Below are 25,960 nucleotides of genomic sequence, written 5' to 3'. Positions count from 1 at the left end.
CCATGGACTTCGAGGTAATGTCCATCTACTCTCATTATTCTTGGACCTCCTATCGTGAGCAGCGCTCGCACTGCCCTGGAGTCCAACTTGGGATCCTTTTCCCTCAGGTAGTCCGCATAAATGTCCAGGTGTACCAGCGTGATCTCGGACGGTTCACTCAAGTTCTTGACCACCTGGTGTCCTGCGACCGAAATAATCGTCATTATCTTCGTTCCTTCTTTCGTCATGCCAAAGGTTTTACCCGATATAACATTTAGCTTTAGACCCGGTTTTCTGGGTTCCTGTTTGTCCTCCCTTTCGTTGTTTTCCCCAGAATGTCAATTTTTTCCCGAAGATCTGTGCTTTCTAGTTCCGACCGTACCCATTGCTCAACTTCCTTCGTGGCTTGCTCCTGCTGGACATTCTGTAATGCAGTTGTGCCGCTAAGCCATAATCCACCTTCAGCGGGCTGGCCGACTCTGCCTCCAGGCGCGAGGCTATCACCCCATCAGGCAAGGTCTTCACCTTCTTAGTCGTGAATGTGCTCGGTGTCGTCTCTTTTCTCCGAGACTCAGCTTCGTCCATCAAAGACTCACTTCGTCCATTTGACACCCGAAAGCACCTCTTAATGGCGGGGATGTTTCGCGTCCGCCACCACGTCCCAAAATTGAGTGCAATCCGACTTGAAGTGTCCCTCCAAAATGCAGAAGAAGCACATTGGTCCATACTTCATTATGAGTCCTCTAACGTATTCTTCGCGGTCCTCGTCGGTCGCATCAACGTCGTCAAGAAAGTAGCCTATCACTTTCATGTTCTGCTTGTGAGTAGAACATGCGGAAACATGGTGGTCCATCGAACCACACTTCGCGCATGACCTCCTCTTATCCATGTCGTCACAAGGTCTGTACCAACTGGAGTTCGCGCCAGTGTTTGTTCCGCTGTATTTGCCATAATTGCTGTAACGGTTTTGCGCCCTCGGTTTTATGAGCAAGTACTCACGCGACTTCATACGCAAATAATCGGGCGTGGGTACCTGATCAAGCGACAGGGTGAAGTGTAAGGCCAGCATGGTTTTCAGCTCATCGCTTTTTACTCCATCCATGAACTTCGAGGCAATCGCCAAGTTTCGCTCCGATATTTTCTCATCGGGATTGCTCCTCCTTTGGATTAATTCAAGGTCGTCCAAGAACTTGTTTATGGACTCACAATCTTTTTGACGCCTCTTCTCATACTTCACCATATCTTGATGCCCTTGTAAACCAGAGCCGAAACGATTCAGCAAGATTTCGAATATCTTGCGAGCGCTGTCTCTTTCATTGGTCCTTTTCGCCAATACGCAACTTAGGGCGGTACCCTCTAGGTTGCCTGTCAATGCGCTGCATTACTGTTTCTTTGAGAGATTCTCTTCATCAAAGTGCAACTTCATCACCTCTATCCAAGTGTCGATGCAGCCATCTGACTCGTCCTTGTATGACTTCGGCTTCTTGAGTGTCCTCCTTGACCTCTCTCCTCTCTCGGTTGACTTCGAGAGCTTGGTGATAAATGTTTCAAGGGATCTATTCAGAGGCTCAAACATCGAAGCATACATCTTTTTGTCCTGCGAGACTGTGGTCAGATATGGAACTGATCTCACTTGTGGCACAGTGGGCAATCGTGTCTCCGGGGTGGCATCAGCTTCCGGCGGGACTGCATTTGTCCAACCTGGCCTCGATAGAGCTGCCCTGGGCCGCTCCCTTTGCTTAGGTTCCTAATTCGTTCTCGAACTTGGCTGGGCCCCGGCATAGCTGCGTGCTCCGTCTCCATCATTTGCCTGGCGTGAGCGCTCCCTTGGGGTGGGGCGCTCCTCCCGATTACTCCCGTTTAAGATCTCGACAAGCTTCCGCATCATCAGGTCAGATTTGATATCCAACCTCTTCTCCAGGCTAGTCATCGTATGAGCATAGGTATTGTCGTGATCGCTCAAAAATCGCTCGATATCTTTTGTCATCTTAACCTCTCTTTCCTCTGACTCCTTGGTTGCTTGACCCAAGCTCTCCGCCAGGCATTGCTCGGTGTTACGAATCAATTGAGCCTGATCGACTCTCCCCTGCGACTTCACGTTTGTTAGCTCATCGCGCAATTTCTCTTGACCCTGGTGAGCTCTCTCTTCGACTCGATCTATTCTCTTAGTCATGTCCCGTCGCAGCTCTTCAAGGCCTGTCATTACGCCAGCAAACATGTCACTTATATCGCCAGCCGCCCCCGATACCGGGCTGAGACCCAGAGAAGATGACGTCAACTGCGGTTGTAGCCTGGTACTCGATGACGCACCGCCTTTTTGCGTGCCCATCGACATCATCAACCTGTCGAACGTCGTAGATACTCCTACGGTTATCCCATCAGACATCGGCCTGGTCGGCGAGTTGGACCTCGCTTTTCTGCCCTTATCAATCCTTGGGCACCGTGTGAATTCCACATCCTTATGAGCTATCTCCGGATGGTCATAACTGGAAGATAAACCTTCAGTTTGTAGTGACGCCATGCACTCGTCGTACAAAGACTTCCAGCCTTTCTTTGCTTTCGAACTCGTCTGTTCCTCACTCGGACTTATACTTGACCTCATCGAATTCTTGCTCTGCTTGACTAGAGATGATTGTTTTTTCTCCACTTGCTACTCTTAGTCTCTGATTTGGACATTCCCTTGAACAATTGTTCTTTTCGCGGTTCGACCTCGGAACGCTCCGAGGCCTACACCGTTCTTTCAACTTCCTCCCGTTCAAAATCCTCGCCTGGCTCTTCCAGGTCCGCGTGATGGTGGTAGTCGGGTCGGATCAGCGTTTGCTCCCCTTCCTCGAAGGGGTCCGTAAGCGTCTCGCTCGCCTGTCCGATCTCACCACTTCGCCCTTGATTGCCATCGAGGTTCTTCTCGCTTGTTAGTTTCATTCCACTCACTGAAAGACCAGCCTGACTTTTAGTCGTTGATTCGTCAGCAAAAACATCGGAAATACTGCTAACCGTGGATTGACTACGCCGTGTTTTGAACTTTCGTGTAGTCCCCGTACTCAGCCTGGGAATCTTAATTGTTGCCCCTAACGAGTCTCTGCGCTGCATGCTACGTGATAAGAAAAAAAATTTGACGGCAATGCACAAGTTTCAAAATTAAATTCGAAAAAATTTTCTCAAGTCTACTCACTCGAGTCCTATAGTATCAGAAATATACCTTCGATCTCGTAGAGATACTGTAAGTGACTCAGCTTACCTAGTGTAACAGTATCACAAAGTTTTCATAAGATATAGTCAATAACCACAACACAATTGATAATCAGATAAGAATATCCTATAGGTGACAGCGACCTTTTGTTCAGTATCAGTTTTAACTCCACACTCGTATCAAATCACTGCCTCGTTTAAGATCAAACAATACTTTATAAAAGAGCAGTGATGGTTTCAGTAACAGATAATTAAAATTTAGTCTTAAAGAAAAAGACTTCCCTCAATTGGAACACTCCAAAAGAACGAATCCCAGGACACTGTCTTCTCAAGTGAGTGTGTATTTGCCTAATACACTCAACGAGGTCTTCTTTTAGGTGTCCTGCTATTGCCCGAGCTGTCCTACTAAGTAGCTCAAGGAAACCTCTGATCGAAAATTTTTAAAGTCTATGAAAAAGCTCTCTCACACCTAGGCCGCTCCAAGTGCACGAGAGCAGGGAACAACTTTTCCTCTCAAGTGAGTGTGTATTTGCCTAATACACTCACCTAGGTCTTCTCTAATGTGTTCCCGGATTGCCCGAGCTCTCCTATTAAGTAGCTCAAGGCAACCTCACGACAAAATATCAATCAAAAAAATTTAGTTCGGGTACCTCTGATAAACCCGATCTAGAATCCAAAGTTGATCACAAATTTCCGGGTCAAATGGGCTTCTATAATCCTAATATGCACGCTTGTTGGTAGTTGATCGTTTATTCCGACTCTAAATGGATGTTTTAGTTGCTCAAATTGCCCCTGAAGTTTTCAACAAGGAGGGTTGTTAAGGGGCTTAAGTCACTCCGGAGGGTTACTTCGGACGGTTGTTAAGACACTTAGCTTACTCCGGAGGGTTACTTTGGAGGGTACCTTAGTCACCCAAGTGACTTCGGAGGGTCCCCTTAAACTCACTAAGGAGGGTCAATAAGAGGCTTAATACGCTCTGGAGGGTTATTTTGGAGGGTTCAAATCTCGGAGGGTTCAATTTTTCAAATCTCTCTCAGGAGGGTCTCCAACTAGTGTCCGAAAGTGTCAAAACAAGCTAAATTCTTCGGTGGGGGTTGATTCAACTTCTTCGGAGGGTTTCGTGGAAAATTTCCACTAAGGAGGGTTGCTAAGGGGCTTAACTGACTCCGGGGGGTTGCTTCGGAGGGTTCCCCAAAAATCAAGAAAACAGATTATTTTACCGCTGTAAAGCCTCCGAATGCGGTGTAACTGACCTAAGACTAGGTTGGCTGACTCGGTCAACCTTCCCAGTCGGATAAAAAGGTGATCTTATAAAAATTTCTGCCGTTCGGAGGGTTCCCTAAAATTTGAACCCTCCGACCCAACGAATCCAAAAACAATTTTCTTTCCTGAGATTGCCAACCCAACAATGGTTGCGGTCCAAGAAAGTGGTCAAAAATTTCGACTTATGGTACCAAAAATAATCCAATCGGTTGGGTAGTCTTTGAGAAATCGCCAAAAACGCGTTCGTCAAATTGGCCCTTTTTCTCCACCTAAATAGGTTCTGAAAGACTTTTTCCGCAATTCTTAGAGAAATTGCCTAAAAACAATTGAAACGAGCGTAGTAGCCCCGTACAGCACTGGAATAATGCAAAAAATAGGATCAAAATTGGTTTGGAAACGAAAATTGGGCCAAAAACTATCAAATTTGGACCCTCGGTTTCCTTCCTTTTCCAATCTTTAAGTCTCTTGCTCTATCCACGGATCTATTCGGAGGGTTACTCAAAAATCTCATTGCCAACCGACCACGTTATGCTAGCACGCTCCTAACACAAAAACTTTTATCGCTATAACTTTAAAAACTCAAAAACTCGATCCTCAAAACATATTGGCGAAATTCGGAAAATCTCAAAAATTTTTATCGAAAAAATTTTGTTTTCGCCAACTTCTGATAAGTCTTTTTCAGCGCGGTTTCTTCAGTTAGAGGGATTGAACTACGTAGTAGCTCACTGTACAGAAGCTTTTTGCTGTTCGGAAAAGTTCGGATATCTAAAATTTTGGGGTTTGACAGTTTGGTCGAAAATCATTAATTTTCGACAAAATTGGGGTGTTTCTCGGGTCTAAATAGGAGATAAGTAATATATAATAAGAATAATAACCTATGAGTAATCGTTAATTACTTTTACTATCCCTCCTTTGCACCAAAATACCCGAAGTAAGACCCTTAACTCGGAAATTCGCAATCGATAGAGGGTGCAATCGGACCGCGCCAATCGTGCACCCCACCACTTCCTTTTTTATGAAATAGTACCCGAACGATACTAAAAGTGTGTCAAAGATACCCAACAGTCGTTGTGGATGTTGTCCCTGATGTCCCTTTTGTGTCTGGAACGCGTCGGTCAGCTTGCCACTCTGCCCTCCGGTCACCGGCAAAATCACCATTAACGTGCTTAAATACTCGAATAACACTCAAGGGAGGGTACCTAACCAGCCACCAAAACACTCAATCCTTCTATCAGAAATGATATAAATCAATCTGAAACAACAACAAATAGGAAGGTCAGACCGCATCTTGTCCGGAAATAACATATAAACTGTCCTTTTATGTTTTTTATTGTTTTTGGTCTTTTTTGGATTTTTTACAGTTTTTTGTACTTTTTTTTATTTAGAAAAACTTGGTTTTGGCTTTTTCTTGATTATACACTATTTTTGTTTGGTTTTACGTTTTCTCTTTAATTGTTTTTGGTCCCGGGACCTTAGGTTCAGCGGGCTCATGACTTCCCTTCTAACCCTCCGGCCCCCGAAAATTTCGGTCTTAACTAAGTTAAAAAGCTAAATAGTACTATGCGGAGGGTCAGCACTTTCCTTCTCGTACAACAAAGGTCATTAAGGCCTCTTATTTGGGCATACGCCCGGAACGGAGGGTTCGTCGCTGAAACGTTTGCTGATCATGATGGTCTTATGCCTTTGACAGGCCCACCCAGGAGCGCCATAAAAACGTCTATGTAACATTCGCCCAAATACTACACAGTGGATGAGCGTAGAAAAAGTAACTATTAACAACTGGCCGGCGTCAGTTACCTAAATTCTACTCGTTTTCCACCGTCTCGACCTAGCCAGTTGATTTTCTGGTCTGTCTAGGGCTAAATAAAAAGTTGCCATTTTTAGGCCATCAGTCGACATTTAATTAGCTGCCGTTTACATGCGAACACAACCACATAGCTGGATCTTGGATCCTCAGACTACGTGGTTGCTATTAAATACACGGCTCGAATATCCTATTTGACTATGTTTTTGGTGACAGTTCTATAGTAAATCCATTGGAGATGGATTGACCTTTCCTCTTTCTAGCTACTCATATTCTAAAATAGCAAAAAATAGCGGTGTTAATTCAAAAGTTTATGGCATCAGAGTAGCTAAAAAGTCAGTTCTTTATAGTCCTTCGCCATATACTGTCTCTGGGGGGCCGAGCCTCCGCTTCCGTGATTTCACTGTAATAACGTCGTTATTACTCCCAATTCGTGGCACGGGAGGGTACTGCTCTTTACTCCATCCGCACTGAAGCCTCTTTTCCGCCTGTTGTCTCTGATTAGCTGTCTTATCGTGCGTGATCGTCACGATAAGAGGCTTCGTTTTTCTCTGTATCTTCTACCGATTGTCTCTTGCTATTTCAACTGTTGTTCTGTTTTTCGGCTCAAAATGGCCGTTTTAGCATTTCTCAGAAATGTCACGGCACTATTCGAATTTTTGAAAATTTAAAATCCCGGAATATTCTGACCCTCCTTTTTACTAATAAATGATTGTTAAGGCATCTAATTCTATTCTCGTGTTGTGCCGGAAGATTACGCTGTGTCAATCCTGCGGAATGGCACAGTTGGAGAGCGAAATATCTCCAAAAACGAAATATCCGGAAAAATATTTTCAACAATTATGTGATTATCTACGATACTCGTAAACTTTAATGCTAATCTTTTACTTTGACTTTTAATTGTACATACCCGATGATGCTAGTTATAGCGAAAATGTTTATATTATAATTATTTGTACGGTAGTAGTTATCATTCTTGTTTTTTTTTCTGGTTCTTCTGGATCATCCTCTTCGATATTGCGGCATTGTTTTTATAAGATTGAGAAGAAACTTTTTGAAATTAAATTTTTCTTTGAAGAGAAGGTCAGGGATTCATGTATGCTATTGCTTTGTCTTTTTTTTTGTGCTCAGGCCGGTGTATCAGATAGCCCTTGGAGTGGTCTGTGATTCAGATTCCTGAGCTCTATTTCTCGTTCCAATCTATTAATAAATCTTCGTTCGATAAGCTTGTGAATTTTTATTGTACTTTAGTGTTTTTTCTATAGCTTTCCTGTAAAATTATTAGCATATGCTCCATATCTATTATTCAATATATTAACAAAAAAAAACAATTCTTATGTCGATCCTAATGTTGATTTGAGCGTTTGACTTGAGCTCTAACAGAAAAGTATCGTTGAAGCGATCGCGAGCCAGAAGTTTTGGGCCAAAGTTTAATACGTTGCGATGTTTAGTTCAATACACGTTTGCTCAAATAAAGCAAAAAATGTATTGTTATCTACAAAAGACAATATAATGCTCAAAATGGCATAAACAACAACTCAAAGTTGGGAATTGGTATGTTTTTAGTTTTTAGGCTCTTCAATTTGTCCCCTTCTTTATGCACGTTTTCGTAGTTTTTTTTTAGTTTCGTTAAAAAAAAACTAAATTAGAAAAGGGGCCCTTCCGTTTAGTTACGGTAAGTGCACAAGCTGGATAGGGCCATACCAGCGATATAAAAATGCATATATATCAGCAATGAAGTCATAAAGCAGCATTAAATGCATCGTCGTAATGTTAATTTATCTTAGCCGTCCTTCCTCTACAATAGCGCTTATGGAGTTGTCGATAAATTGAACTTTGCGTAGCGATCTGCACCCCCTTATACAAAGTATAGAGCTCCTCAGGAGCGCGAAGCTTATTTTAGTTCTTATGTAGTTTATAGATTCTGGATAGCTTTCTTGTCTTTTTTCACTTAGTTTTTCGGCCAATCGCTGCATCGTCCGCGTGGCTGTTGGAGCAGCGCCACCGGTGCATCCAAAAATTAGCGGGCAGAAGCTACTCTGCTGTACGTTTAAAATTCTTTGCTGATATTTGGAGTTCTTCAGCGTTTCGTGGTATTTGTATGCATCCTTATGCAGTTTTCGCGATGTTTTGGCATGGGGGTTGAAAATTTTCACATCAAAGAAAGCGCGGCTGAATCGTGAACCCCAGAGTCCGTTTGCCTTAATGTCAAGTCGTGCCTCATTTTCAGTTGTAGTTGAATTGTTGGCAAAGCTTTCGCCTTGCAACGGCTGAAGTTTCGGCTCAATCTCGACGTCATGGCAAACCTCGTTCATGAGGTTGGCGAATGTATCTCTAATTTCATTGTTGTGTCTTATGTGTGTGTAACCACCCTTTGCACAGTGAATCGCATGTGTCAAGTTAAAATCAGCACCACATGCACATGTGAGTGGGGTTTTGGTTGGTTCCTATCCGTATCTTAAGTAAATACCATCTCTGAACTCTGATTTATTCAGGTTGAAGTTGTATCTGCTCAGTGGTAGAGCATTGAGCCAGTTAGAGGCTCCCTTTTCAGAGGCCAGGTCGATTGCGTATTTATCTGTTTCATTTAAGGAGTTAATGAGGTTTGTTTTTTTTTCGATTTGTTCTATCAGTTTTCAATTTTTTTTATTTTCGTACATATTTTTTCTTGCTGTGTTACTGCTGTAATAGGATCTTGAGATTTCAGTACTAGTGATGTTTACTTAGTCCATTCTAGGTAGCTTTCATGATCGGATGGCAGCTTGATGTTAAGTCCGCCCATTTTAAGGGGTAAGGAAGATATCTCACGGAACTGGGGGTTTAAAGTGTCTTTACCGACTAGGTTAGGTAATAATTGTTCTTTGATCATATTTTCACTTATTTCTAAGTTTTCCATAGTGTTAGGCGTTGTCCTGGCAAGAAATGAAAGCTTTTCTTGAACTCCTTTAGTATAGCAGGCATAAACGTTTTGAGGGGAGGTTTTAGCGATTTTCGTTAGTTTTTTTTCAAAATTTTGATTTGCTCATTCTGTTGAAATTCGAGGAACTTTTTACATTGAGATTCTGTTCCTATAACTGAACCAAGCACTCGGGCTCCTGCTTTAATAGTGATTCCTGTATTTGCGAAGATTTTCTGAGCTTCACCGAGTTTTTCATCCTTGACATTGAGTTGGCATTTGGATGCTTTCACGTGGTAGCCGAAAAATTTACCCAGTGATACAATTTTATCGAGGACGGTTCGTAGATTGCTTAATTTACCGACTGCGTTTCCGTCGTCTGCGTACCATTTCTGGGTTACATCGTCTACTGATAAAAGTTTTATGAGGGGTATTATGGCTAGACCGTACATGGCCATTGCTAGTGGATCCCCCTGGGTTGTCCCTTCTTGAGAGTAGATTGTTTTTTTTTGTTAACGAATAGTTTAGATTGGGCGCCAATGTCCCCGTCTTTATGCACGTACCTGGCAACAACACTAAGATTAGTAGGGAAACGGAAAAGTTAAGATATCTAGAAGGGGGCGATTGTGAATTAACTAGAGAAACAGATGAAATAAGAACGTTTAGGAAAAAAGTGACATTTGAAATACTTAGCTTTTCATTTGAAGACTTTTTGATATTTGAATTTAACCAAGTTAGTTGCCTTGCGTTTTCAGTTTTTTTAAAGTTAAAGTTGACTTGATATTGTGACTTGACTAAGTTTTCAGTTCGTGCGCTAATGGCGTGCACACTATTTATTGCCTCGCCACCAAATTAGTTACTATTAGCCCATGCGATAGCAAGGGTATTGTTCCATGATACTAGATTTTTTTCCTGTTAACATCATTGTCTACAGGACTCATTGGTACCAGATCCTGGTGGTACCTTGGTTCATAATGAATTCAAATTTTGTAGTGTCTCTCGGACATTTAGCCTGGTGTTAACTAATACGCCTGGGAAGGCAAAGATCCGGGGTTCGAATCTGACAAGGATCAATGTTTTCGAACGGTAAATATTCCGGTTCAAAAAAATTTCGGCCTATTATTTGTCTGCTTATATTTTGTCGATTTAGTTGCCTGATCGAAGAATCGTTTATTTTAGCTGTGAACAATTTTCACTGCAGTTGTTTTTAGCATTTTAAAAACCTGGCCGATTTTTTTTTCATATAGGTTGTAATTTTACAAGCTCGATGTATTAAAATATCACTTTTTATTTTTTGCGTCTTTTATTGGCTTAAACAAGTTTTTGTGCGCATATGTGTGCTCTGAGGGGAAAAAGACTAACATTTTTTAATAAGTTTAGAATTTTTTTGAATTTTTTTTCGACATGAAGGGTTTCTGCTCAGGTTTTTCGCCTTTGCTACCGCTTGGTGATTGTAAATTCAAATCCAGTCAACCATCCGGAGCATCTGGCGTAGGGATAAAACAATTGCTTGAGATGGTGAAGATTTGCGGTTCGAATCCGGCCTGGCCCCGTTCTTACAAACTATCGTCCGTCTGTTTATTTTTGTCGGCTTTGTTCCAGTAGCTCGATGGAGCAGCTTTATTTGAAGTTGCTGTAGCCCCCATGCTTCAGACGACAAAGCCTGGAAGTTCGATTCCAGTTGAGACTTGTTTTTCTTTCAAATAGAAAATTTAAGCTCATCAATCTATCTATTATATATTTAATTGCGGGCTTCTTTATATCGTAATGCTTAAGTTTTTCAACCTATTTTTTTGCATGTTTAAAAAAAGAATTTTTTCACGTTTAAGCTATATCGTATTTTGCAATGGTTAAGATTTTTTTCGATTTTCCTATTTGAATTCAGTGTTTATTTCACCAAGTTTGAAATTAGCAACCCAGCAGTTGGACGATGTCAGGCTTTACCCGGGTGTTAAGATTTTGGCCACCATATATGAATAACCAAATCCTTTTAGGTTACGAGATAGACAATTTTCGACATTTTTCAAAAATTTCCGGAAAAATTAATTTTTAAAATTTACTGAAATTTTGAAATTCTCAACCCTGTACTTGGGAGCTGTGAGAGTACTCTCAGTGGTTGCGAGGCTTGTATCTGAATATGACTGCTGAAATCTTTGCAGTTTTTGAGATATGACGTTTTTTTTATGTCATTTTGAACGTTTTCAACGTAGATATGAAAAACTTCACAGAATTTTATGGTTTTTTTAACTTTGAATTTAAAAAAAAATTGAATGAAAAATTTTTCACAAAATTTAAAATTATCATATTACAATCCTGTATTTGGGTGCTGTCAGATGATGCAAATCATATTTCCAATATATGCGGTTTTTTTATGTAAAAGTATGCAAATCATATTTCCAATATATGCGGTTTTTTATGAGTTGTTAACAATTAGAAGCACCGGAGGTGCGTTACACGCTAGTTTAGATTATTGTCTGTCTGCTTACTTTTGTCTGCTTAATTCTGCTAAAAGGTTTTGTAACAAATTGGCTTCTGTATAGCATTCACAAAGCGCTTTGTAGAGTTTCTAATGGTGCAGGCAATTTTGTTCCGGATATCTTAGGCTTTTCTTGCTATTTTTATTGACAAAAACGATTGTTTGAATTTTTTCCATTTCATTTTCTGAGTCATTCATATTTGTATTGCAAATTGTGCGAAGCTCAGCTTCGCCTGTGTGTAAAAGTTTGCTTTGCAATCATAGTTGCCCTCTGCAACATGTGGAAATATCATTTTTTGGCAAACTTGCAAGTAAAAAAAATCCAAGTAGAATTCTGGTAGCGCTAAATTCTGATTAGTTTTGTTTGAGTGTTTTGAAAGCAACTTAAGAGCGATAATTAAGTCTTCTTTAACATTCTAGAGCATTTGATCTCAATCAATGACAGCAAGTACTGCGATAATGGAAACCCTCTTGTTCTGACTACGCGCGATGATTAACTTGCAATAATTGCATTTGTTGGTTGTGGCATTTTCAACAATTGATTTTTTGGTCTGTAATTATTTTTGACAACCCCTGACCATTTGAAGTATGGTCTGTTACCATTACAAGTTTTGTCTGTTTTCTCGCATAAATGTCAATTTAGTAGGCAATGTAAACCAATTATCTGATGAATCTCAGAAATCTTTTTAATTAGCCTATAGATACACAAGAGTTAAATTTTTCTAACAATTGATTAGCTGCAACTGTGTTGATAATGTGAAAAAAGTTAATGCTGAAGCAGCTTCCCCGCGCTTTTCCTTGAAGCAATTCTTTAAAAGTCAACCAAAGATTTATCGAAATTTTTGATGCATAATGGTCATCTAAAAAAAACCTTGAAAATTGTTTTATTTAGATGGGCAGGCCATGAAATCACATAAATCGAAACTTAGCGGCTCTTCTTTACCTTCGCGATAAGCAAGGGTTTTGCAATCGGGTACTAGACTTTTTTCCCGTAAATAACTTCACAGGACTCATCAAAGGACCTGGGTTCGAGTCTGACCAGGACCTCCTGTTTATTTTTTTCAAACGGGAAATAATATGTTTCAATCAATTGTCGGCCAATTATTTGTCTGCTTATCTGCTGTTGGCTTAGTTGTTACATCTTGGAATCATTTTTTTAGCTGCGTGCATTTTTTCATGTTGCTTTTAGGATTTGATTTGCTCCTACAATTTGTAATTTTACTATCGTTGACTTCGTATTTCCTTCGTTTTTTTGTTTCATTTAAAAAATTCCTCGGACCAAATTATTTCGGCATGTTTTTTATCGGATGAATGACCTAATTATCGTTCTTATCAAGGGAAACACAATTCAACACTCGCCTCTACCTTTTTAAACTTGGTTGTATGTTTACCAATGCCTGTTGAAATTTCTTCTTTAATTTAATTTTGGAAAATTTTTTCACTTTTTGCATAAATTTTAATTGTTCTCAGAAACTTCTTCTGTTTTTCAAAGAAGGGGTAAGAATTAAAAATCCGCTTACTTCCCTGTGTAAATGCATACTCTCCTATAGTCTGTTTTTACTTGCCCCCTCTGTCTACAGCCTTCGAAAAAGTCTTGTGGAATATTTGACCCATATTTTTGATTTTATTTTCGTTTTCTCGAAAACTACCCCTCTCAAATCTGAGTTTTTTTGGTTTCAATGAATTGAACGGGTTTGAAAAGCTCCCCTTCATAAGCGGCTGTGCCCAAATTATTTTTCACACAAAATTATGGCCCTCGGAATATTCAATTTTTGACTGTTTTGTGATTCTTTTTGACTTTCTGGAAAACTAATCTCTCAAATCTGATGTTGTGACTTCAATGGAGATAAAGGGTAGCGGGAAGCTCCTTGCATTGTCGGCCACTCACAAAAAGATATAGCCCTCGGAAAAGTCAAAATTGAACGTTTGTAAACTTTTTGAATATTCTCGAAAACTACACTACCGAAACTTTTTGAATTTTCTTAAAATTAAAACAATCAAATCTGAGATGAAAACTCAATTGAGTGAACCGGTTGCAATAATTGTTCCTGCAGAAGAGGCGACTCATAATTTTTGGTAATCTTTTGTTATCTTCTTGGGAAAATCGATTATCTCAAAATTTTCAACTCTTATCAGTTAATTTGCTAGAGAAACAACCAGGGTTTTGGGCAAAGTCCAATTTTTGAAATCACAATTTTCGTACCGCATCAGTATAGCAAATTCGTTCAATTTTAAACACGTACCTTCAGCTCTAGCTGGTCACCTAATTGTTTTTTTTACCGAGACATACGAAGTTTTTAGTTCACCTAGTTTTTTTCACATCTAAAGTTTTTTTCGGCTTATTTTTTTTATGTTTGTGTTGCATCCGAAGTGGTGCGAAGATTCGCTTCACTTCTTTTTATAACTTCTTTTTATTCAGAAAAGATGAAATTAAAGCTAGGAACTTGAATGAAATTGCGTGAATACAGGGATTTGGAAAGCGATGTCATTAAGTTGCGTTGCCAGTCAACTGAATCCGCAAACTTTTGACCCATCATCAATCGAAAAAATTGGAACCAATTATCAAACAAACACAACTAGAAGTAATAAAAGCAATCGTTTGAATGGTTCCAAGTTTGCTGATCCGTTAGGCAACTACACGGCAGCCTTAAATGATAGAATAATTTCGCATTGGGCTTCATCAACATCTTTCGCCATGAGTTCCCATTCCATGCAAACACCCTCAGGATCTCAGTCATCTAATGGCACTTCCAGTTTCATTAAAATAAATTTACCAGGAGGGATGCACACGTATATTCAGCCAAGATGCAAATTGTTACTCCGCGATGCGTTAGATCGCAAATTATCAACCAGAAATATGAAAGTAAGTTCTATCAAATTTGGCATTTAACTTTTAAAAAATGAATAGCCATAATGGGTGAATTCGCTTAGATTGAAATGTGCTCGGTATATCGAGTAGAAAACGGCGTGAAACATTTTGTAGACTGGGCTACAGATATTGATCTCCTCAAAAACGAAGATTATTTATCGATAGAATTCAGAGATCAATACAAAGAGTTCGGAGTTTTGAAACAAACACACGACATTGCAACAAAACGGTGAGTTGATAAATACCATTAATCCTGTAACTAAAATAACACTGAGCTTATGATCGTATTTTTTTCAGAATAATTCTTTCGAACTGTTGCGTCTGCCGGCAAACCATTGTCCTAGAGGGATACATTTGCAAATCGTGTGGATTGAAATGCCATAAATTATGCGGAGAAAAACTACCAGATGAGTGCAAGAAAGATAACGTTGACTTGCACAATGGTTCTCACAGATTATCCCGGACACCGGCTGATAAAGGTAACTTTAAAAAACTCATCAACATATATCATGTGAACTGCTTTTGCCTAACTTATTTGTCATTTTTGGGGAAATTTCACATAATTCCAACCTAACACGCACTTTTTTGAACTCAACTTCTTGTGTTCAATTTCTGTATACTGCCCTGATTTTTTTTGACAAGTCTTTTGCAACGTTTCATTTTTTTTAAACTCACGTGCTCAGTATGTTTCCGTGCGATATTTGAAAAACTAGTGCAATATTTGAATCAGTAGTGCAATATTTGAAAAACTAGTGAAATATTTGAAACACTAGTGCAATATTTAAATATTGCAGTGTTTCAAATATTGCGCTCGCTTTTCACATAAAATCTAAACACTAGTGCAATGCCTTTCCTAGAGCAATCAACCAAAACAAATTAGAAAGTAAAAATTTTGTGTGAGCGTGAAAAATTTTACAAATACCAGATAAGCAACATCCTATATTGTATTCCGAAATTTGTGCTCATCTCGACACTGCGTGTCTCGATTTGTTCACAAATGTTCTCGATGCAATATGAAGCTGTTGCTTATCTACTGCAAAGACGATGTGTAAACTACATCAGACAGCCAGTCATATGGATAAGTGATGAATGATAATGACCCAAATGCTGGAGACCGTGGTTGCAATCCTCCATTTGGTGCATTCTTTTAATTTTCGTATTTAGGTCGCTATTAGCAAGCGTTATTAAATTGAAACGGACGTTTTTTTTTCAGGTTAACAAGTTGCGTGAATCATTTAGTTAACTCCATGATTTAGTCTGCACCAGACACTTTTTGAGCATGTCTGGATTTTAAATCTCCTTTTTTTCGAAATTGTTTCTCATGTTAGTTCTGAATTTACCAAATCCAACTTGATCTTTCACTTTTGGCATAATTCATTCACATTGTGTTGTTTGTTGGCCAAAAAAAATTTTTTCAAATTTTTTCGATGTGAAAGGTTTTGGCTTAATTGATTCACATTGTTTTTTTTTGATGGCCTAAAATTATCCTACGTGTGTGTGCATTGGGGACTTTGAGTTTTGTTTTTGAAAATTTTTGATTGCTTAGTTTTTCATGACGACAATTTGCGGCCAGACTGGTATATGCTCAGGTATTGCCAGCTTAGTGTCTGCTGCATAAATTTTGTTTCTATGGTAATTCAGCCCTGGCATTTGTCTTAATTAATCTTTTCCTTGAAATGAATTTCTGCAAATTGAGACAAATTTTTGAAAGTTTTGGTTGTTTTTGTGACTGTTCTTACACAAGCAAGCTTGCGAGCATTGTGTTTTATTACGATTCGATTTTTGTCCAATCCAATTTGCAAATAAAAGTGCTCTTGTTGGTATTTTTGCTGTATAGTATTAGCAGTTTAATAGCATATGTTCTTATCTTAATCAGTTGAAAGTATTTCGGTGATTTAAGCGTCAGTGGCATTGTGTAGGATAGTCGAGTTCGATGCTTGAGGTCTGAGAATCGAATCCTGTAGCAAGCGATTAGCAAGCGTTATCAAATTGGAATATAGATTTTTTTCGGGTTAAAAACGTTTAACAGAATCACTTGTATATTGGTTCTTAATAAACTCAAAGTTCTTTGCGTGTCCGACACAGCCTGGAGGTGAATAATACGACTGAGATGCCCTGTCGTGGATTCGAATCTGACCAGGAAATTTTTCAAACTACAGATGTGCATTCATACATATTGATGCATTTATGAATGCACTTAGGTACATTTGAACTTTTTGTTTTCAATTGAAATTCATCTGCTGGAAGTGACAAAAATAGCTGTCTCAAAATACAAACGTGGAAATGGCGCGAACATGTTTCGAACATGGAATTTAATTTTTAGATTTCCAGCGGAATAAAAACTTTACCTATTCATCCAGATTTCTCTAGATGGGCTCATGTTATCAAAAAAGCGCCATTCATAAATTGTTCTTGAAATTCAAAGAGCTTAAAGGGCATCTTTTTTCTTTTGAAATTCGGAAGTTGAGATTTTTTAAAGAAAGTCAGTGTTTTTTTTATGGTTACTTGCTTTTATTACTCTTTTCCAATCTTCAATTGGCTATGTTTAATATTACTAGCCTTGACTTCTTATGTTTTGCTGATTTTTTGGCTTAAAAACTGTTTTCGGCTTGAATGATCGACTTGTTGGACTAATTTCGGGTCATTTCAAAGGAAGCTTGAGTTTTAAGTTTGAGGAAGCGTAAGTTTTTTTTTCGTTTTTTTTTAAATTATATTTTCGGTTCTACCGGAAATTTTTGAAGTTTCGTCGGCTCAGTTGCCGCTTGTTTTTTTTTTAAATTTTCTTTCAATGCGGTCGATTGTGTTTCTGGACGTGTTTTCCGCAAGGAGAAAATGATATCAGAGAACATTTTGATTTTTTTTTCAATCTTTTTTTCCTGTCTGCTAGCTTGCACTGCTATTTTGTTATATTGCAAATGGTGCGAAGCTCTGCTTCGACTTTGTGTCAAAATTTGTTGACATGCTTACACTTGCGAGCGCAAGTATCTTGTAATCGGATACGGATCTTTTCCTTTTCATTCCACTTTATTTTGCTGAGGGATTTCAAATGTTCAGTATACAGAAAAGTTATGTTTGTCATAGCCTAATTAGTCCGTAAGCCAATTTTGGTAACAATCAGTCAATGTGAACAGATTAATCATCTATAAAATTGCAGGTTGGTGGGTGATAAAGGAAAAAGCCTCCGGAACTAGACTTTTTACCGTAAACAGCTTTACTTACAAGAACTTGCACACTTTCAATATTGCACCATAGCAACTTCCAGCTTTTTCGCACTTGACCTGGAGATAAAACTGTTGCGCTTGCCCCCCAAGGTCTGGGGTTCCAGTCCCCTAGGACCTTGTTTTTTCAGTATGTATGAAATTGAATTTTTTTCCAGTAAAACTTGCATTGTAGGATTCTCGTTTATCTGCGAAAATGTTGTCCGCTTGGGTGCCACACTTTCGCTTGGGTGCCACACTTTCAATATTGCACCATAGCAACTTCCAGCTTTCTTCGCACTTGACCTGGAGATAAAACTGTTGCGCTTGCCCTTCGAAATAGTCTGTAAGGGGAATATTTACCGTATTTTATGATTTTTTTTGTTTTCTTAAAAATCAACCTCCCAAATTTTGGGTTCAATGGTTAGAACGAGTTCTGGAAAATTTCCCAGTGCAACGGTTATGCTCAACTTTTTTTCGGAAGAAAGAGTAATAGCCCTCGGAAAAGTCCAAGTTTCAATTTTTTTTTAACTTTATTTTGAACCTTTTGACTTTCTCGAGAAACCCTCCCAAGTCTGAGATTTTGAGTTCAATCGAAATAACTGCTTGTGGGAAGCTCTTCTGCATAATTGACTACGCCCATTTTTTTACACTGAATTTTATGGTCCTCGGAAAAGTCTTTTTTTTCGTTTTTGAACTTCTGTTAATATCTTCTGCACAAGCGTTTATGCCAGAATGTTTGGAAATTTTTTGACTTCTCTCGATTTGATTCCTTCCCATCTGATACCAAGGGCTCAATCGAAACAACAGGTTGAAAGCCTACCTGTATAAGCGGACATTCACAATTTCTTTAACAAAAAAAATATGGCCTTCAAAACTGTCCAAGTTAATTCTTCAAATGTCAATTTTTAGGTCAAATGAGAAGCCCTGTTTTGGGAATCTTTCCTGCTTAAGCAGTCACGATGTACTTTTTCCACAAATGCTTATGGATTTCGGAATGTCGCTTTTTTAACTCTTGCGAAGCGAGGGTATTAGTACGAACCTTCTTTTTTCTGCAACCTAAGTCGCAAATATTTAGGAACCTTTACAGCTTTTTCATAGTATGTGCTTTGACATTCAAATAGTAATAGTTAACAATGTTGATGCATTTTTAATTCATCGAATGAACCGAAAAAAAAATTGTTTCAAACAACAATAATGAAAACTCGATTATTCTATCTCAATATAATTCAATATATTTTTTGAAATGCATAATTTATTCTTTGCAATTTGTTACATGCGAAAGTAGTGTGGATGCCTTCAGTTTGTTATATTCCGAATCATTACTTGTAAAATTGAGTCTATTTTTATTTGGTGCCACTTTTGCTGAATTGCTTGGCAATTTATTAGCACATGTAGCTGCTTTATTCCTGACTAGTGTTTGTTGGTTGTTAAGCTTGCATGGCTAGAGTGGATAGTGCGTGAGACTCAAAATCTTTTGATTGCAGTAGGTCACCGATTCGAATCCTACACGTAGCCGAGTTTTTGCTAACACTAGGCTTATTCCTACTTTTTATTATTTCACTTGATAGAGCTGCTTTTTGGTCGTGTTCTCGCAAGTGTTTGGGAAGCCCAGCTTCGCCTCTGTGATGAACATTTTGGTCAATTGGTTTTAGAAGATTTTGGTCAGCTGGTTTTTGTATCTTCTTTAGGATATGGTTTTCGGCTGAAGTTGAAGCGAAATAATTGGCCGAAATTGTTTTCACGCTTGATTTTGTAACCTTCCTTTTATCAGGGCATTTGTCCAAAAATGTCAAAGTTATCAGGTTAAGGAATGATTTCAATGCTACAAAATTCTGTGTTTTTGCTGTTTCCTGCCGGGGAATTGTTTTCGAAAGAATTGAAGGCAATGCTGTATAGGTAGATCTTTTGTTTCCAAAAATTTCCATTGTACATAAGAAGCTCGTTCAAGCCTGCAGATTAATGTTTCAGACAACTTGCACCTTTTCTGCAGTTTTATTTCTAATTTGGAATGGTATTTGAAATTTAATCGCTTAATTAAAGCACCCTAATTTTTGTCGGTTTTCTTGGTTTTTAAACAATTTTATCAAGGCCTCAGTTTTTCTTCATTAATGATCATTCGTTGGGGTTTCAGATCGCTTCTGATACCGCTATTTTGAGTTAAATGCTTACCACACAGTTTGTTTGTCAATCAAATTCTGTTCTCCGTTTTAAGAAGGAAACTTGAGTTTTGGAACTCGGGGACGCTCGCCAAAAGTACCTCCGAAAAAACCGAAACCAAGTGCTCCAAGACCAGGTGCAGTGTTGAATATTTAAAATCAGATTTGCACTCATCCTTTTGAAGCACTGTATTTATCTGCCATTAAAATGACTCCACCCTTAAATAACTTTAACACTCTATCATACAATTAACTAATACTTAAGCTGAGTTTTTTTGTGCTTGAACTGAGCTTGTGGGATTTGCAAAGTCGATGTGCCTCTTTGTCTTTTCATATTCAAAAACTGTGCACATTTAAAGTTTCACGTTTGGCTTATTTATGATAATAGCTGGTATCTACGAAGTAACCGACAGTTTTCGCTTTTAGTTCCTACCGACAACAATCGGAAACAGCGTCGAGCAAACGCCATTGACACGTCAGTTGAAAATAACAACAATTCCCCTTCTAATGTCTCCTCGCCTTTCCGAAATGGCGTCTCATCGGCCTCGCCAGATTCCAAGCAAAGAACCCGCTCGACTAGCGAGCCAAATGTCTCAGTAAACAACGTGAACAACCCGCAGCCCTCAACATCCAGAACCCCTCCTTCTGATTCTCAGATTTCGGTTACAAATAAATCTCCAAATAAGAGCTCACAGTATTACCTGCCTACTTCTGGAAACACACTGAGCCTACCAAGGAATGCAGCCAGAGAAACACAATCAGCTGGACACATTCGAAAATCCAAGTCACCTGGAGGCACAAGAGCTAGTTAGTACCTGAAAGAAAAAATATCGTTTCTTAAATCCAGATAGCAGTAGAAGCAGCAGCTATGTTTTACTCGAACGATCTTCCTAGGTTTTAAATAGTTCTTCTAGCATTTATGTTTATTTTAGGACAAAAGGGAAACAATGTTACTCCAGTTGATATCAAAGGCGGTGCAAACAAGGTAGGCAATGCGAACTCCACTGACAATATCCATGAAATCAAAAGTGTCAATGCGGGCTCATTGGGCCGCGACCTGCTAGATGGGCGACTAGGCAGGAGAAACAACGAGATATGGGCAATACCTAGTTCCGAATTGGTGATCGATAGCCGGATTGGATCTGGTTCTTTTGGGACTGTGTACAAAGGAAAGTACCATGGACCAGTGGCCATCAAGAAGCTGAATTTGACGAGTCCCACGAAAGAACAACTCGCCAGTTTCGAAAATGAAGTAAGGGTGTCAATCATTTCGTCTTGTTTGGTAGTGCTTTACGTTTTGGAAGTATAAGATAGGATTTTTATCGAAGCAAAAGAAGTTTTTTGCTGAAAGTAATTTAGCGGTTTTTTTTCGTTATAAATACGTGGTTATTAAGACATAACAAGCATTAATTTCTTAGGTTCTACTGCTGAAAAAATGTAGGAATTCACACATCCTTTCATTCTATGGCTTCACAACAGACAACTTCCTGGCCATAGTGACCCAGTGGTGCGAGGGCAAGTCCCTCTACTGGCATATACACGTGGAAGACAGCGAAAACCCAGACAAATGTAGGTGACTTTTGATCAAACAAAAAAAGTTCCCCAAATGAGATAGTTCCTCCAGCTAACGAAACAAGTTAAGCTAAAGTAAAGCGCAAAACAGTGGCGATGACAGTGTAGTAATTCGTGTAAATGCTGGTAATTTTGATCATTTCTTTCGCCTAATGGTGATTTGTTCATTTTTTGGCATGTGGATATCAGGTTTGCTTTTCTGTATTTCGAAAAAAAACCAGAAATCCATTCCATTGATAAATGCATTGTTCGGAACATATCGTAGATATTTTATTGTTTCATTTGCAGATCTGAACAATTACGAAAAACTGAGGATTGCAATGCAGACAGCTCAGGGAATGTCGTACCTGCACAGCAAGAACATTATCCACAGAGATCTCAAGAGCAACAACATCTTCCTCCTGGACGACTACGATTTCACTGTCAAGATTGGCGATTTCGGTCTAGCCACACTGAAGTCCAAATGGAACAACACAGGTGTGCATGAGTCTTCGGCACTTTGTTAGACAATTATTTGATTCAGTGTTTGTTTTTCGGTTTTTTCAAGAGAAAGTATCTAATTGTGATCACGCTTAAATTCGAGTTTTTTTTACTTGTGATTTCTGATATAGTTCAGTGCCGATGTATTGTTAAAATTACCTTCTAAAATTAAGGCAAATCATACTTGAGATTTCCCAGCAGAATAAAAAATATATATTAATCTATCCATAGTATTAAGTTAACACAGTTGATGCATTTTTAGTTCATCAAATGAACCGCAAAAAGTGATTTGTTTCAAACAACATAACAATTATGAAACCTCGATTTCATAAATTTTTTAACTCACTATATCTCGCACTTTTATGAAATGCATAATTTATACATAATGTGGCTATATGCTTTGCGATTTGTTACATGCAAAGTTAGTTTGGATGCCTTCAGTTTGTTTCATTCCAAATTATTACATGCAAAATTGAGTATTTGTATTTGGTGCCACTTTTGCTGAAAAGCATTGGCAAGTTATTAGCATATGTAGCTGCTTGATTCGTTACTGGTATTTGTCGGTTGTTAAGCTTGTGTGGCTGAGTGGATAGTGCGTGAGACTTAAAATCTCTTGATTGCAGTAGGTCGCAGGTTCGAATCCTACACATAGCCGAGTCTTGTTTCACCTGATAGAGCTGCTGTTTAATCGTGTTCTCGCAAGTGCTTACAAAGCACAGCTTAGCCTCTACCTCACAAATTGGGTTCGTCTTATGAAAAAGTAAATCATAAAAGATTCTTGAAATGGAACGCGCTCTAGCGTAATGTGCTTTTTTGTCGAAATTCTGTTGTTGAAATTTTTCCAAGTGTTTTTTAAATTTTGTTCCTTGACATTTTTCCAGCTTTCTGTTGACAATATTTTGTTGATTTCTGGGCTTTGTCTTAATTGAATTGTTTTCGAAGGTGTTGGTAAGTGAGTGTTGCGATTTTTAGGCCAGGAGAAGCAGCCGACTGGCTCTATTCTGTGGATGGCGCCGGAGGTGTTGATCTTCAACAGTGACAACCCCTACAGCTACAAGAGTGACGTCTACAGCTTCGGCATCGTCCTCTTCGAACTCTTCTCCGGCAAACTGCCCTACAATGGACTCCAGAGAGACGTCATAATCTACATGGTAAATAGAATTTACGCATCTGATGTAAATTGACTCTTAAGTTGGTTTTCTTTCGCCTTGTTAAGTCGTAAATTATGCACTAGTTTCGCTTAGTTTTTAAATTGATTTGGATGTTTCTTTTTTGGTAACAATTGTTTGAATTGTAAGAAAAGGAAGTGAAGTTGAAGTTCATAGGTAAGATGATATTGAAATTGACTGTCGTTATAGGTTGGAAAAGGATTTCTGAAACCCGATCTCTCCCAGTGCCAGGAAGACACACCTGCTGATCTTAAGCAGCTGTTGATCGAATGTGTCCAGAAGAACACCGATGGTCGACCGGACTTCAAGAAGGTAGAAGAACAATTGAAACAACTTCTGGACGCACAGCCAAAGATCGAAAGGAGCAATTCAGCCCCACTTCTAACCAGAATCAGAACAGGAACTATTGCGGATAACGAGGGCTCGTTCTATCCCTTGAAAGCAGTGAATAGTAGTCCTAGTCCAAATCCGGCTAGGTATATGGAACACATTTTTTTCCCTCAAACTGACGAAGTGGCCGAAGGTGAAGTTTGAACAATTTTAGCGAAGTTTTCTCGTCCAAAAATTAGTTGAAATGCACAAAATACGTAATGATAGATGAATGATTTTCCAGATGAGCTTTGGTCATTTAAAGCTCTTTTCAACTATTCTATCCTCTATTGAAAGGCTAGATGAACGATGACACAGCTGAGCTGTTATTGCGAAGCCAAAGTAAAGAAAGGTCGACAACTTGGATGTTTAGAAAAATCTCCCTTCGCGTCGGTGATAAAAACAATTTTATAGATTAATGCCGCAGTCAAAACTTACTATTTCAAGATTTGTCCAATTTGTGATAGTCTGACATATTTCACGTTTTTGGTGCTACTTTTTAGATTTTGAGCTATGATATATTTGTTCGCCTATTTGACTCAGTCTTAGACGGAAACCATCATAATATCGGAGTGTATACCCCTGCGCTAGTTCATTTTACCGAATATTGCTCGGAATAAATTCTATTTAAATTGCATTCGTCTGCCGTATCGGTATTTTAAGTTTTTAATTTTGACTATAAGTTTTGTTTATTAGACCCCCACAGAATACAGAAAACTGCATTTTAAATGAAATATATATAATATATGTCTGCTTTGGGCTGCAATGCTATTGATTTCGAAATATTTTCCACCGTCTAGCTTTGTGTCACAGCTTGCTAGTTGATGACTCCTTGGAGGGTTGGAGACATTGATTAATGTTGTGTTACACGACGTGATATTTATCAATTTCTTTCTATCCATATATTTCAGCTTGGCTTGAGAGAATTAATTGTTGATTACAAAATTCTACATTTAGGCTACTTGTTTTCACCTGAATTTGAGAATTAAATTTGTTATCACTCATTTATTTTCAGCAAAAAACCTAAAGATGTAACTGGATGACTTAAGTTTGAAATTGAAGTAGTTAGAAAATCAGTTGAAAAAAATAGCAATTAGTAAAAGAATTTTTTGGGCGCTTTTGTTTCGACTACTTAACGAATTCGGAAGGAGTTATGGCGTTGGGTCGGTTTCAGAGTCGATGAACGTAGTTCAGACTCTTATTTAGGCCGCGATAATTTTTTTTTTCAGGAAAAGTCTTTGAATTTGTTCGCGTCCAAATTTGATTTTTCGCGATTTGACTTTTGATTTCTTTTTAAGTTCAGTTCATTTCCTTTGTTAAAAGGAATGCAAGCTTCACTATCGAACAGAGAAAGTGTAAAGGTCAGGAAAAATAGTACGTTGAAAAAGCTTTAACGTGGCGAGATAGTGAACCCTACATTTCAATATATCATAGATTTCATATTTTCATTTTCAGGTTTACCAGCGCTTAGGCCCTCTTTAATTTCCTTTTTTATTTTGAAATTCGAACGTTGAAGTTTTCTCAGAAGTTTTTTTCTGCTCTCTTGTTTTCATTGACTCTTTTCCAACTGTCTGTATTACTAATGGCTTTCTCTTCCTGAGCAAAAGGCGTCGGTATAACGCGCTTGGTATATGTCTTAGCTATCACGTTCATCTCCCACTTTTTTCACCAGGTACTTGCCGCCTATGGACCTTAGCCTAATGAAGAGCGCATCAATGATATCATCTTTGATAACAAACAACACTTCCTTCACAATAAATCGAATATCAAAAATAAAGTAAGGTGGATAATTAAAACAAACGAAGTTACTCTAAACTAAAGAAACAGCAATAGTAAAACAAACTATTAAATTTATTTCAATTCAATTTATTTCAATCAAATTTTCTGTTGGCTTCTATCTATTTATCTTTTGAGTAAAGATTATGGGGGAAAGTTTTAGGTCTTAATTAAAGAAATGTGGTATATGATCTGGTATGCTGATACTGTTTTCATGAAAAGAGATTTTTCTTTAATTGTGGTATACGAGATAAGGAATGACGATCTGACTGAATACAAGGTAGTTTGTTTTTGGATGTCCAATAACTGATAATTTGGGTCCAATTAAGTATAGGCTGGTAATAAGATTTTTTAAAAAAACTTTCCAGAAGTGGCATGATAGTTTCCAGTCTATAAAAGAACTTAGTGCTGAATATTTTTGCAGAAAAATTATACTTAAGACGGTTCCAGCAAGTTTATTTGGCCCAATCTATTTATTTTTTTTTTCAAGTGATACTTCAGTTGATTTGATATTTCGTTAAGCAAAAAATAACAAGTTGGAGAGAACATTTTCCCCTGGCTTCGAATGTTTTTTTTTTGCTCAAAGGCTTCATTCGGCCTAAATGGTTTGCTTTGGCTGATGTTTATTGGTTACGTGGCTTTGTTGTGCGTCGTTCGAAAGGAAATTTAATTTCATGCCCACAAAAATACCAAAATTTAATATTTTCTATTTTTCAACGTTATTCTGCCAGAAGGCACAGTTGAAGCTTCCGGGCAACCAGT

General features: G+C 38.5%; 3 protein-coding genes across 4 annotated transcripts in view; all 3 read left to right on the top strand.

The window, feature by feature from the left end:
• LOC134842670 (vesicle transport through interaction with t-SNAREs homolog 1B-like) overlaps positions 1-25,960 on the top strand; it is a 543,554-nt gene that overhangs the window by 499,082 nt on the left and 18,512 nt on the right. The window lies entirely within an intron of this gene.
• The window catches only part of LOC134842672 (mitochondrial import inner membrane translocase subunit Tim10 B-like), a 532,474-nt gene that overhangs the window by 499,078 nt on the left and 7,436 nt on the right, over positions 1-25,960 (top strand). The window lies entirely within an intron of this gene.
• On the top strand, positions 13,957-24,412 carry LOC134842075 (RAF proto-oncogene serine/threonine-protein kinase-like). Of its 2 annotated transcripts, XM_063858233.1 has the most exons (10): positions 13,957-14,470; positions 14,539-14,705; positions 14,774-14,955; positions 19,889-19,969; positions 20,259-20,639; positions 20,765-21,084; positions 21,251-21,401; positions 21,693-21,881; positions 22,857-23,035; positions 23,243-24,412. In XM_063858233.1, exons 1-10 carry the CDS (start codon positions 14,090-14,092, stop codon positions 23,585-23,587), a joined length of 2,376 nt encoding a protein of 791 aa, XP_063714303.1. In that variant the 5' UTR covers positions 13,957-14,089; the 3' UTR covers positions 23,588-24,412. The 2 variants fall into 2 exon arrangements, with proteins under 2 accessions (XP_063714303.1, XP_063714304.1); XM_063858234.1 differs by lacking the exon at positions 19,889-19,969 and having other exon boundaries at positions 13,960-14,470.

This window comes from Symsagittifera roscoffensis, chromosome 3, assembly GCF_963678635.1.
Source record: "Symsagittifera roscoffensis chromosome 3, txSymRosc1.1, whole genome shotgun sequence".
NCBI lineage: Eukaryota > Metazoa > Xenacoelomorpha > Acoela > Convolutidae > Symsagittifera > Symsagittifera roscoffensis.
This window is presented reverse-complemented; position numbering and strand designations above follow the sequence as displayed.

Coding starts and splice junctions, on each gene's coding strand:
- LOC134842075 (XM_063858233.1), top strand. CDS start 14,090: ATGTCATTAAGTTGCGTTGCCAGTCAACTGAATCCGCAAACTTTTGAC. Junction 14,706..14,773: donor CACGACATTGCAACAAAACG/GTGAGTTGATAA, acceptor TATTTTTTTCAG/AATAATTCTTTCGAACTGTT. Junction 21,882..22,856: donor GTCCAAATGGAACAACACAG/GTGTGCATGAGT, acceptor TGCGATTTTTAG/GCCAGGAGAAGCAGCCGACT.